Here is a 13,168-nt window from a genome sequence, read left to right as displayed (position 1 = left end):
GTTACATAAATTATTAATTAATCTTATTATGCTACTTTATTACATATAAAATTATATTTATGATGGACACTTTATTTAGTGATATTTTGTTACTAAAAAATATAACAAATTATCAAACTATTTAGTGATTTATTTTTAAATCTAATAACTAAAGCTCCGTTGGCGCCACTTTCTCTCTCTTTTAAAAATTTATAAAAATAGATCAGTTTCCAATTAAATTACCCAGTTTATAGAACAAATCGATTACTTGTCGTCAAAGAAAACACATTTTAAATCTAGCTAATGTGTGCAATTATGAGGAAATATTTTCCGTCATAACTTATATCAAAATATAACAGCATATACATATTCCTTATATTTCTACATACTCTGTTGTTTGAACGAGATGTGAACTACTTAATTATATTGGTTTCGTCGTCTTCTATCATATCACACGTTCATATGTATTATTAAGAAAAATATAAAAGAAATACTGAATCCCTATAATATTAATTTTTACGAATAAATCAATGTCTCAACATTACTATTTTTCGATGGTCATAAACTGTAACGTGTGACATAACATCTAATATTATAGATCTACTTTAATATAGAAAAATGGCTACTTGGGCTGAAGATGAAATTGGACGAAAATGGGATCGGTGTTTTACTGACGCTATATTTAAGTTTGGTAATTATAATTCAATAATTGACTCTTACTGGACATTAAAATAATAAAAGATCGAATTTATTTATTATAATAATAATGATATCTTCATAGGAGGAGGAATTCTACTTGGAGGAGTATTCTCTCTATTTTTTTTCAAACGTAAGTCTTAAATCACTTAATACCTTTTTTTAACAAAAGAATTCTCACAATTTTCTAATATTAATAAAAATTTACATTTAATATTATAATGGATTTAATTTGTTTTTGTTTAAATAAATACGTAACTTTTAGAAGTTAACTTCAAATCTTGACTGAAAAATACAAGTAATATAATATTATATGTTCAAATTTCATATAATTTTACATTTTTACACAAGTATTTCTTTCGCTTTCAAATTTTAGGTAATAAAAGTTGTTTCGTTACATACATGATATAGGTTAGGTTCTACGATATTTCCAATCTGAAATCTTAATAAGATATTATTATTAGGTATCTGTCAACTTATTAATTAGACAGTTTACTATTATGTTGTTCAGAAAATTCGTAATGAAAATTAAGAAAGATTTAATTAGAAGTAGACTTTTTACCATCTACAACATCACAAATCTTTATTGAAAAATTATTTGCCATTTTTTGTAGTAAATTTCAAATTCACTAAACATTCAGTTTAAGAAATTCAAATAGCTTTTGCAGGCTTCTGAAGTATTTAATTTTTTGTCTATATCTTTGATATAGACAAAAACAATATTGTACTTCTATAAATGAGGCAGATAAAGATGAATATTTCAGCTACTATGTAAGATTTCTTGGATATACGAAATTTAACATTTTTTACTAAAAAAAGTATGAATTATTAATGAATATTCGTTGTCTCTTCCTTATTCTCTTTAGTGCCCAATTAAGAGCAGTATTTGTTTGAAAATTTCATTTAATAGAAAAGAAGAAAAATACAAACTTTTTGAACAATTCAATAATCGAAAAATGTCATGGTTTAATCATATATATTATTATTATGTATTTATTATTAATATTTTAACAAATATATGAATATATGTGTATTACAAAATAATATAACTATTAATTTTCTTTTAGGAAGAAAGTGGCCTATTATAACTGGTGGAGGCTTTGGATTAGGTATGGCATATGCTAATTGTCAAGAAGATTTGAATTCCACGATAAGACGACAAAAATCCAGGGAATGTAGTAAGCCAGATAAAGAAAAACCAGCTGAAGAGAAGAAAAGTTCTTAGCAAGCATCCTATGAAAAAAATTGTTATGCTGTTACCAGACAACATACAATATACCAATAAACTAGTTGAACTTGTATTATAGTGTCATACAAAATAAATTCTTTCATAACTTTAAATTAACATATTTTAAAAATGTAAAATATACATGTTTATTATTTACTTTACTATCATTAGCATTTAAAAATAAATATTCAAATGACTATAAATAAAATATTTATTTTGTATATTCGGTATTTTTAATGTTTTTAATATATCAACTATTTTTATAAAGAAAAATCGAAACATTTTAAAACTATAAAAATAGTTACAAAACAATAATTTATGATATCAATGATATTTTGCTATACAAAGTTAAATATGTAAATTTCATATTTATATTATTCATAAAAATCATTTTTGTTTCCAAACATTATTTTATAAAGACTATGCTTTTTATGTAGTACAGCACTTGCTAAATATTAAAAATATATATTATAAAATATTTATTCACACATATCGGCATATTTAAGATAACAGAAAAATTTAATTTTGCAATGCTTATTTCAAAATGTTTCTGTAACTATATAATACATTGATATCGTTTATAGTATTGTATTAATATTTATATATAATTATGTAATTTGAACAAATATGCAAATTTTATTTATGAAATCGTTAAATTGTTGAGCTCAGGTAGAATAAGAGATAAAACTTTTTTTTATCATAATTACATATTTCCATACCTACATGCACAAATAAAAGTTACTAGGTTAGTAACTTATTTGTAAAGCGTGTGGCTTCATGATTTGGTTTCGCTTATTCAATCGTTATTTTTAGAAATGCCATAGTCATTAACTTGTACTTTTTAGTCCTACTAAATAAAATGAACAAAACAAATGTATTTGTAAGAAATTAACGAAGAAAATAGGTTTACATTGTTCTATTTTTAGAAATTTTCATTCGATACATTTCGATACACAAAACAGGATTTCTTAAAGGATGGACTTTGCTCAAATCTAAATAGATCTAAGATCTAAGTAACATGGGTATCTGTTAATACGTACTGAAAGCATCTTGTCATCAATTTTTAAATAACCACGTGTACTATAGGAAAATCTGTGTGACCTTTTTTAATACAAGAAAGAAGAATTACTTTGGTTCGAGTGAAATTGGAATAAAATGTTAACTGCTGCTGCGAATTCGTTATCGAATAACGGTGGTTCTTACAGCAATGATAGACCGTCGAGCACAGCAGACCCAGAACTTGCAACTGATCCCGCTTCAGGTGGATTTTTTCACTCGGATTATAAAAAGTAAATATTTCAATGTGAAAATATGCTTTATTTGTAAAAATATGTTTACATATATTTGAACTTTTACTCAAATGTAATAAAGAAATTTAACATACTTTCCAATTAGAAGCTTTACATATTGTTTTTAAATGTAATGTTGTGTTGCATTATTTTTATTTTTTTATTTGGAGTATCTTAATTTTATGTCGTAATTTTAAAGCTATAGAGAAATAGCATTTATATTTTACTGTCTATATTTTTAATTAAAAATTTAAAATATTGTGAGTGATGATAATTTTATTTATTTGTTTAGATTTATTATTTTAGTTATTATTATATTATATTATTTATTACGTTAATTATTATTTATAAATATATTTATTTAATATATTGCTTTTTATCTTAACAGTGACGCTAGTACATTTTTATACTTAATCTTTATACTATATATTTGAAAATTAAATAATAATAAATGTGTTATGTTATTTATTGTACAATATATTATTAAGTATGTTAATAAAAAATATGTAATTATGTATATTAAAGGAATATTTTTATAGACATGAAGATTTGAAACAAATGTTGGATAGTAATAAGGATGGACTTAAATTAGAGGCTATGAAGCGTATAATTGGGGTAATAAATCAATTATATTTATCTAATCATTTATCTAGATTTTTCTTGAAATCTTTCGCTAAGAAGTCTATGAAATATACTTAAATAAAAATACATAATAATACATTTTAGAAAATTAACCTGTTCAAAATTGATAATATATGGTATATGTTAAAAAATTATTAAAAATGTACATACAATATGAAATAGTAGAAAGAAGTGCATATCTAAAAATTGAGATTAATGTTAATGTAGCCTTTGAATAGGTTAATATTCATTAAGATATTTCATTCCTTAATTTAATTTATTATTTTTATTACAAATAATTACCACAAATTATTTTTTCAGATGATAGCAAAGGGACGAGATGCATCAGAGTTATTCCCAGCTGTAGTAAAAAATGTTGTATCAAAAAATATTGAAGTGAAAAAATTAGTTTATGTTTATTTGGTCCGTTATGCTGAAGATCAACAAGATCTTGCACTTTTATCTATTTCTACATTTCAACGAGCATTAAAAGATCCTAATCAATTAATAAGAGCAAGTGCTTTAAGAGTACTTTCAAGTATAAGAGTTTCTATGATAGTGCCTATAGTAATGCTTGCTATCAAGGATTCAGCCAGTGATATGTCACCATATGTACGAAAAACTGCAGCACATGCTATTCCTAAACTTTATTCACTAGATTCTGAGCAAAAAGAGGAATTAATAGGTGTTTTAGAAAAGTTACTATCAGATAAAACAACTCTTGTTGTGGGTTCTGCAGCAATGGCATTTGAAGAGGTTTGTCCTGAAAGAATAGATTTGATACATAAAAATTATAGAAAGCTCTGTAACTTATTAGTAGATGTCGATGAATGGGGTCAAGTTGTTATAGTCAACATGCTTACAAGATATGCAAGAACACAATTCATTAACCCCAATGTAGATGTACGTATAATTTTCCAAAATCATGGACAATTTATACATGCAAGATTTATATCATATGAAATTAATTTTTGTAGAGCATAGAAGATGATGAAAATCGCCCGTTTTATGATTCTGATTCTGATTCGTCTAATACAAAGAAACCAAAATTAACAATAGATCCAGATCATCGATTATTATTGCGAAATACAAAACCTCTTTTGCAAAGTAGAAATGCTTCTGTAGTAATGGCAGTATCTCAATTGTATCACCACACTGCTCCACGAAGTGAAGTAATGATTGCTGCCAAAGCATTAATTAGATTATTAAGAGGACACAGAGAAGTTCAGAGCATAGTTCTCCACTGCATTGCTAACATATCAATTGCCAGAAAGGTAATATAATTATTGTAAAATGATTTTTAGACATATAGCAAATTTAATACAGAAATTTTTTTATAGTAGAAGTTTGATACAATCTATAATTTTTATTGTTTTTGCACAGGGAATGTTTGAACCCTTCCTTAAGTCATTTTTTGTGAGAACTTCAGATCCTACTCATATAAAACTTCTGAAATTAGATATTTTGACCAATTTAGCAACTGAAACTAGTATCGGAGTTATACTAAGAGAATTTCAAACTTACATCTCTAGTAGTGATAAAGAATTTGTAGGGGCTAGTATACAAGCAATTGGGAGATGTGCAAGTAATATAAAAGAAGTAACTGATACATGTTTGAATGGATTAGTTTCATTATTGAGTAATCGAGATGGTAAGTACTTATAAGCAATTAAATAGTTAATCTATCTCTGTCACGTTAGTTTCGAACGTTTCTTTAACCCTGTATAAAATATGAAATTAGATTACAATATATAATACTTATAATATAGCTACGTATTACAAAAAGTAAAATATAATTTGTTATCCAGAGGCTGTCGTAGCAGAAAGCGTTGTTGTTATAAAGAAGCTGTTACAAACTCAACCAAACGAACATAAAAATATAATTGCTCATATGGCAAAATTAATGGATTTCATAACTATACCACAAGCCAGAGCATCTATTTTGTGGCTCTTAGGAGAATATTCAGATAGAGTACCTAAGATAGCACCGGATGTGCTTAGAAAAATGGCTAAAAATTTTGTAAATGAACAAGATATTGTAAAGCTCCAAATATTAAATTTGGCTGTAAAGCTGTGTCTAAATAATCCTATTCAAACCAAGCCATTTTGTCAATACGTTTTCCAACTTGCGAAATACGATCAAAACTACGATATTAGAGATCGTGCACGTTTCTTGAGACGTTTTATTTTTGACGAAGATGGTCATGAGAAAAATCTTCCACAGCTTGCAAAAAGAATATTTCTAGCTCCAAAACCTGCACCAACTCTAACATCTAGGTTCAAAAATTCTGAATATCAGTTAGGAACATTGTCACATTATTTAGATATGCCATGTGCTGGTTATCGTTCTTTGCCACCTTTCCCTGATGTAGCTCCTGATCCATCCGTAAGAGACGTTGCAAGTGGCACTACTAGAGATGCAAGAGATGAATATTATAGAAAAGAGAAGAAAGACAAAAAGGGAAAAGAAAAAGAAAAACCCTTTTATAGTGATGAAGAAAGTGTTCAAGCAGATGGTATGTTTTGAATTACTGCAGCTGTAAACAAGATTTTACTCAAGTACTAATTTAAATAGCCTTATTTAAATTTTATATGGGTATATTAATTTTTAGAATTAAATAATGAAAATGACTCTTCAGATACTTCAACAACTGATTCTTCAGATGAGGGGAGTGACTCATCTGAGTATATATCAGAATCTGGTAAATCTGAGAATGATAGTGAGAAAAAGAAATCTACCAAGGTGTCTGATGAGTCGAATAGCGAGTCTGAAAGTGAAGAATCAGATTCTGAAGAATCATCTGAGAATTCTCAGGAAAGTGAAGAGGAAAAGTACAGGGCTTCAAATCAAGAAGCAACAGAAAAACCAAAAAGCAACATTGATCTCCTTTTAGATTTAGATGATGGTAAATATGATAGTGTTTAACTATACTACTAGTGGTTCAACAGAGAGAGAACTTAAAAATTATAACAAATATAATTTATCAGTTCATTCAAAACTTTATTTGTTAATTTCAGTGATTCCAATGACACCAGTTATGCCATTAAGCACAGGTAGTCTTCTTACTCCTATCAATTTGAATATTACAAATGATGTCAGAGAAATTTCAGCCTCATTTATTTCCATAAAGAAATCTGAATTATTAAATACTATTACGGGACATGGCTTGAAAATTGAATATAGATTTACTAGATCGCAGCACTTAGTAAGTGCTTATTTAGTTTCTATTGAATTAACATTTTCCAATGAAAGTAGCGAACCTGTTAAAGAAATACAAATAGGAGTAAAGGTAAATTTATATAATCTACAACAATTAAATCATCAGTTTTTAATATTTGCTAACTGATATATAATATTTATATATAAGTACTATAAAGCAATTTGTTTCATTAATAGAATTTACCAAAAGGAATGGTTATACATGATTTTATGCGAATACCACTATTAGAAGTAAATTCAAATTTGTCCACAACATTGGGAATCAATTTTAACGATTCCACACAACCAGCACATTTTAATATTGACTTTGCAATTGGAGATGACATGTATTCCTGCCCAGTTACTATTAAAGCTCCAATTGGAGAAATAATAAGAGCCGTGTTCTTGCCAGAAAATATGTTTACATGTGAAAAAACTAAATTGAAGGGTATGAATGAACATGTTGCAAAAGTGCAATATTTTGGGAATAAGAAAACTATATCCCAAAAAGTTTTTGAGACTGCGAATGTTGCAATGATATCTAGCAGTGATGAAGAGATAAGGTAAAAGAACATTAAATTAATAATTCGGATTATTAATTATTCAGGCAATTTTTTAAAATGTTATTGAATAAAATATTACAAATTTTATTATAATTTTTGTTACTTATGTTATAAATTTACAAATTTATGATATAAATATTTAAAATATTACAAAATTACTTTATGTAATATGTCGAAAATGAAATTTTGTTTAAAAATATTTTTATTTTGCAGATTTGCCGCCCATACATTAGCATCAAAGTCCTTAGTATTAGTAACAATAAAAGTGATAGGTAATGAATGTTTGGAAATCTGTGTTAACTGCGAAAAGATGGTAATAGGTTCTATCTTGTTAACTGAATTAAAAAGTAATTTAAAGATGAACTAATTATTTTTTATTTATATTCATAAAGTAAATATATACCGAATTTATTTACAATACTTGTATAAAATAAATATAAGACTCTTATGATAATTAAGTGTATATATATGTTTAATTCCACATGGATATATAGTAATTAAATATATAAATTTAAATATAATATATTTGTTATGAAATCATTAGATTTTTATAAGAAACTGAGATTATTGTTTGCTACTACTTGTTTGGTAAAATATATATACACATATATATGTATATATCAATTTTATAAATCACGCTAAATTACTCGTTAAGTTAATTACCTCATAATGTCATACTTATACCCTCCCAAAAAAGTATAAAGTGTTAAAGTTGAACAATCAAATTTTATATTTATTAGGTTATAAAGATGATTCATAGCGAAAATTAAGAGAGATTTAACTAAAATCAGACTTTATGCTATGTATAATTTCATGAGTGTTTTCTTAAAAAATAATTTGTTTTTTTTAATGAGTTTCTTTAAATAGTTTTTGTGAGCTTGCAAAGTATAATACTGTTCTTTCCACGTAAAATAAAAAAATGTAAAATTTATAAATAATAATCTTTTTCATTCTATTTTAACAAATTAATGAAAACTTTCAATGTTTTCAAACAATAAACAGATAGAATAAAATAATGAAAGAAACGACACATTTTTTTGTATATTATTATATATCAAAATTCACTATTATTTTGATGAATATTTTTTTATAATTCTTTACAAAATATTTACGAACCTGTGCTTATTTAATACTTCGACTATAGTTCCGAATGGTACTGGCATAGGGCTTATGGCTTATATCATACTAACTTACATAATATGGACTTATGAGCCCTAGTGGCCGACCAACGCGAAATTTGAGGGGCTGAACTTCAAATATAAAATTTTAGCTTCGGACATTTATTAGTTTACAAGAATAATAATAAAAAGCTTCTGGTACTATTCATCCAATTCTGTTTATACAGATGTTACTAAATAATCGTTTTCGCATCGTCGCTGACTATCGAGTACCTGATGATATCAGTATCTATAGGGTGTCCAGCATTGATATATTGGGTGTATTTCGGTTTTACTATAATTTTAAAATTTTTAAAGATATTTTGTATAATATAAAAAGTAATTTTTTTCATTATTATTAACTAACACGTGTTTTTGTACACTTTCCAAGAACATAATTTTCATGAAAAAATTTGTTATAATATGTACTACATATTAGGATAATAGAAAATATAAGATTATTAGCATACAGAATTCTGTTTTCTTATTGTATATTTATATTATAAAAACTTAAAATGAAAACGTTTGTACAAATAAAAATATTGTGTTTTATTTTATTGATTTTATACGAATCATATAATTTGTAGATACTTCTAACATGCATGGATAAAAAAATTGAGATGTTTTTAAATTTGCTAAGAATTTTTTAAATTCCGGTGAAGAGCTAACAATGCCTCTTTGTATGACTTGTTTTGGTGAAGTATTATTTCCTTTATACTTATTTGAAGCTTTTAAATTACTCCCTATATGTTCTGAATCTTGATGTACGAAATATTTCGTTAATAAATGATTTTTTAAATACTGATTATTGAAGTATTGATAAAGTTCATAATTGTTGAAAAACAACAATGTATAACTACTAAAAATAATTTCACTTTGAATAATATTTATATTTGTATCCAATACATTTTTATTTTTGTTTTTTACCACAGTCCATTCATCTTCTTCATCATCACAACTCAATTCTGTTTTTAAATATTTTATACTTATCATAAAATTTGGCATCAATTTAGATTCTAATATAGCAGAGACACTTTTATTTGAATCGCTTTTATTAAAAATATTTTTGTTACGACTTCTTACGAAAGTTGTGAAATAAAAGATAGCTGAGTAAAAGTTGCACATCCTATGAAAATCCATCCACATTGAAAACATAATTATCATTTATCATTCATCTTCTACGATACGAACTTTTTACTTACACATTATTCCATATTTTTATCGCCTTTTTAAGGGAATCGCTATATGAACATGCGAAAAGTATTACGAAAAATATAGATACAAAAACATAAACATATTGGAGTACAGTTTTTAACATTATTATCATGTTACAGTACATATAATTTGCTCTTGTAATGTGTAACATTTCTTCTATAGCCTCCGTTTTTGTCGAAATATTATACACAACTTCAAAATCTGAATTTTATAAGTAAAATAACGTAACTGCACGAAAGCTATTATATTAAATAAATTTATTATACAGAACGTAATATTTACCTTGTTGTTTTGAAATGACTGAATGATATATATTGTTTGTACATAGAGCTATCCATAATCCAAATCCCCAAAGGAATAAACTATTCCATGATATATAATGCGATCTTTTTTGCTTAAACAACTCTAAATAACGACGATACATTGTACAAATAATGGTATTTAAAAATATTTACCTTTTTTGTTAGTAATTGTCCACTACCATTATTTTGCATTTTGTGTGTTATTTTTTAATTCCTTGTTTCTCGAAAGAATATCATAATATTTCTTCAAAAGTAAATTTTGTACACGTTCATCAATGATATATAAATCGAAAAATTATACAAAATAAAAAAATAAGACAATCTATATGCAAGACGAATGCCTAATAGTTTCATGTGTATCATTTATTACATTACCTATTTAAATGTTAGTAATTTAAAATTTACAAAAAGATATAAATTAATATTATGATAAATATTTCTAAAGTGTTAATAAAAATTTGGAATGTACAATATTTCAACGCGACTTGATGCCTTGAATAGACAGCTCTTAATTATTTCTAAATTGCAAAAGATGGATGGAGAATGTAGTGTGTATCCTACAACAGCATGTAAAAAAGTAAATATAACATAACACATAAATTGATTTAGGAAAATAATAATGTAGGAAAAATTATATTTTATACAGTGTAATGTATACAATAACATTGCTAAATATTGTCACTGTGCCCGCAAAATTTTGTCTTTAAAAGACCAATGCAATAGTTTCAACTGCACTGAAAAATGCATATCACATGATAGTATTAAAAAGAGAATACCATGTAATATTATAACATGCAAAACACGCAAAAAATTAAATTTTTATAAGAAGGTTCCCTCAACTGAAGGTACATCAGTATCACTAATCCATGCAAAAGATAGTATGCATTAACATGTTGTTAATACAAAATTGTTTATTAGTTCATACAGATTTGAAGGATGAAGTTAATATAATAAATGATGCAATTGGTAAAAAGTTGAAAGAACCAGAAAAACAAAGTCAATCTGATCAAGTAGACTTAACTTCACAATTTTATAAAATGTATACTCAAGACAAAATAATTGATACATACGAAGAGAAAAGCGAGCAAACCATTCCAACAAAAGATAATTTTCACATTGAATTAAATATAAATGAAGCAGCAAAGCAGGAAACATTTCAAATAGAAATAGATGAAAGCATTTCAAATGAATTAGGGAAAATTGATTCCATTATAGCAGATATTTGTGCAAAAGACAAGAAAATTTTCGAAAGAATTCAAAAGGTTTTATTAAAAATAATAACCTTTTGTCTCTTTAAATTCATATAATACGTAATTTGTAGGATCTTTTAACTGAAAAAAAACGCACTAAAGAACTTGAAGAAAGATTGAAATCTTTAACTTGCAGTCTAAATTGTTTGAAAGAAGGTAGTGAACAAAGGGCAGCTTGTTTAAAAGATGTATTAGTAACAGCTGAAGAACAAAGAAATGTTGCAATGGACTTAGTGAAACAATCAAAAAATCAAGCAGATTTAGTCAAAACAGATAGGGATGAATTATTAAATGAGATTTCAAAATTACAAGTATGTACTTGAGAAAAGAATAATCTTTATTAATAGTAAAATAATTATCTTTTCAGCAACAGATAATTGAAGTTGCACATAAAAATACAGATCTGTTGCAAGAACGTGACAATTTAAAGAGCAAATTACAATCTTTATCAGAGGATGAATCTAAAAGGTAATTTCAAATAATTTTTAACATGAATATGGGTATTAGTTCTTGCTTCTTTAAAATGTAATCTAAGAATCACTTTAGATACTAAATGCATGCTTCAATCATACAAGGTGTGAGGAGGTTAAAAAAGAAGTGAATAAAATGAAACATGCTGTAAAAGAAAAAGAAAATGCTTTAAATAGGGAGAGAGCAGAATTTATGGATATGATTTTAGAACTTACAAACGTAATTAATATACAAAAGAGACGAATATGTGAAGTAAGTGGTATATGTAATAGTCAACTACATAGCATACATGAAAGAAATGAAGAATTATCTCAAAAGGTAAATTCAATAACAAGCATTGAATTATGATTTTATACTAATTTAAGTTATATTGGCAGAACATCGAGATATCGGAGATGAAAAATATGTTACAATCAAGTAACTCTACTTTTAAAGAAATGAAGGAGAAAATAGATCATTTGCAATATTGTTTATGTGAAGAAACAACGACTTGTAACCAGCTGAAACAAGAATTAGAAACTTTCAAGGAAAATCATTTATCTGAATTGAGAATAAAAGACAAAATTATAGAGGAACAAAATAAAACAATTTCAAAACAAAAGAAGGTTTTATATCCATTAAAGTAAATTTATTAAAATAATTTTAAATTTAAATTAAAATGTTGTATTAACAAATACCTATCTTTATTAGTTATTACATGACAGTGAAGTGATGGTCCAGCAAGTTGCTTCTGAATTTAATGAGCTTAAAGATGAATTACACAAAGAAAGAGAGAAAAATGAATCTTTGCAAATAACATTGAATGAGAATGATACCAAATTAAGCAAGATATATTTATCGCAATGTGAAAAATGTAGAACACTTATAGTTGAAATAGATTATTTAAAAAAAGAGAAACAGAAGGCAATAGCACTTGCAAAATTTGCTTATCAAAAGTTGCATCAATCTATGAAAGAATATAAAAAGAGACTCATTTGTGAGAAACAGCAACACAGGTACATGGCATTGATTATTGAGGAAAGAGAACATGAGATAGGATGTTTGAGGAATCAAATTTATCAGAATAACATGAGAATTATTTAAAAAAGAAATAGTTATGTAGTATGCAGACAATTAAATTTAGTTGTAATTGTTTATATGATTATGAAGTTTTTTAATATACTCAATAGAATTATATATGAATAAATATTTACTAGTA

At 25.9% G+C, this 13,168-nt stretch overlaps 3 protein-coding genes and 1 long non-coding RNA gene across 7 annotated transcripts; 3 read left to right on the top strand and 1 right to left on the bottom strand.

Annotated features, from left to right (window-relative positions):
- The first annotated feature begins 367 nt into the window (after positions 1 to 367).
- Positions 368 to 2,016, top strand: LOC126917786 (MICOS complex subunit Mic10-like). Its single transcript, XM_050725058.1, has 3 exons — positions 368 to 670; positions 761 to 808; positions 1,743 to 2,016. The coding sequence occupies exons 1-3, from the start codon at positions 598 to 600 to the stop codon at positions 1,898 to 1,900; spliced, it is 279 nt and encodes a 92-aa protein (XP_050581015.1). The 5' UTR covers positions 368 to 597; the 3' UTR covers positions 1,901 to 2,016.
- Positions 2,017 to 2,142: 126 nt separating this feature from the next.
- LOC126917787 (uncharacterized) lies at positions 2,143 to 3,083 on the bottom strand. The gene is made up of 2 exons (XR_007711061.1): positions 2,944 to 3,083; positions 2,143 to 2,753 (listed from the first exon to the last, which is right to left on the bottom strand). It is a non-coding gene; the product is annotated as an uncharacterized LOC126917787 (long non-coding RNA).
- Positions 2,712 to 8,019, top strand: LOC126917777 (AP-3 complex subunit beta-2). 3 transcript variants are annotated; one of them, XM_050725037.1, is made up of 10 exons: positions 2,712 to 3,192; positions 3,732 to 3,807; positions 4,135 to 4,716; positions 4,791 to 5,087; positions 5,197 to 5,464; positions 5,622 to 6,329; positions 6,453 to 6,719; positions 6,832 to 7,103; positions 7,211 to 7,575; positions 7,789 to 8,019. In XM_050725037.1, exons 1-10 carry the CDS (start codon positions 3,059 to 3,061, stop codon positions 7,940 to 7,942), a joined length of 3,123 nt encoding a protein of 1,040 aa, XP_050580994.1. In that variant the 5' UTR covers positions 2,712 to 3,058; the 3' UTR covers positions 7,943 to 8,019. The 3 variants fall into 3 exon arrangements, with proteins under 3 accessions (XP_050580994.1, XP_050580993.1, XP_050580995.1); XM_050725036.1 differs by having other exon boundaries at positions 2,714 to 3,192; positions 6,426 to 6,719; XM_050725038.1 differs by having other exon boundaries at positions 3,057 to 3,192; positions 3,718 to 3,807; positions 6,426 to 6,719.
- A 2,563-nt stretch (positions 8,020 to 10,582) lies between these two features.
- Positions 10,583 to 13,167, top strand: LOC126917784 (GRIP and coiled-coil domain-containing protein-like). Of its 2 annotated transcripts, XM_050725055.1 has the most exons (6): positions 10,966 to 11,094; positions 11,168 to 11,810; positions 11,867 to 11,967; positions 12,075 to 12,288; positions 12,348 to 12,575; positions 12,661 to 13,167. In XM_050725055.1, exons 2-6 carry the CDS (start codon positions 11,724 to 11,726, stop codon positions 13,051 to 13,053), a joined length of 1,023 nt encoding a protein of 340 aa, XP_050581012.1. In that variant the 5' UTR covers positions 10,966 to 11,094; positions 11,168 to 11,723; the 3' UTR covers positions 13,054 to 13,167. The 2 variants fall into 2 exon arrangements, with proteins under 2 accessions (XP_050581011.1, XP_050581012.1); XM_050725054.1 differs by lacking the exons at positions 10,966 to 11,094; positions 11,168 to 11,810 and adding an exon at positions 10,583 to 10,826.
- The last annotated feature ends 1 nt before the right edge of the window (position 13,168 follows it).

The sequence above is a fragment of the Bombus affinis genome, chromosome 6, assembly GCF_024516045.1.
Source record: "Bombus affinis isolate iyBomAffi1 chromosome 6, iyBomAffi1.2, whole genome shotgun sequence".
NCBI lineage: Eukaryota > Metazoa > Arthropoda > Insecta > Hymenoptera > Apidae > Bombus > Bombus affinis.
This window is presented reverse-complemented; position numbering and strand designations above follow the sequence as displayed.

Excerpts from the sequence above, each read along its gene's own strand:
- LOC126917786 (XM_050725058.1), top strand. The coding sequence starts at position 598 with ATGGCTACTTGGGCTGAAGATGAAATTGGACGAAAATGGGATCGGTGT. Across the intron at positions 671-760 it reads TGACGCTATATTTAAGTTTG|GAGGAGGAATTCTACTTGGA; the intron begins GTAATTATAATT and ends ATATCTTCATAG. Across the intron at positions 809-1,742 it reads CTCTCTATTTTTTTTCAAAC|GAAGAAAGTGGCCTATTATA; the intron begins GTAAGTCTTAAA and ends ATTTTCTTTTAG.
- LOC126917777 (XM_050725036.1), top strand. The coding sequence starts at position 3,059 with ATGTTAACTGCTGCTGCGAATTCGTTATCGAATAACGGTGGTTCTTAC. Across the intron at positions 4,717-4,790 it reads TCATTAACCCCAATGTAGAT|AGCATAGAAGATGATGAAAA; the intron begins GTACGTATAATT and ends TAATTTTTGTAG. Across the intron at positions 7,576-7,788 it reads AGCAGTGATGAAGAGATAAG|ATTTGCCGCCCATACATTAG; the intron begins GTAAAAGAACAT and ends TTTATTTTGCAG.
- LOC126917784 (XM_050725054.1), top strand. The coding sequence starts at position 10,713 with ATGTACAATATTTCAACGCGACTTGATGCCTTGAATAGACAGCTCTTA. Across the intron at positions 12,289-12,347 it reads ATGAAGAATTATCTCAAAAG|AACATCGAGATATCGGAGAT; the intron begins GTAAATTCAATA and ends TTATATTGGCAG. Across the intron at positions 12,576-12,660 it reads CAATTTCAAAACAAAAGAAG|TTATTACATGACAGTGAAGT; the intron begins GTTTTATATCCA and ends TATCTTTATTAG.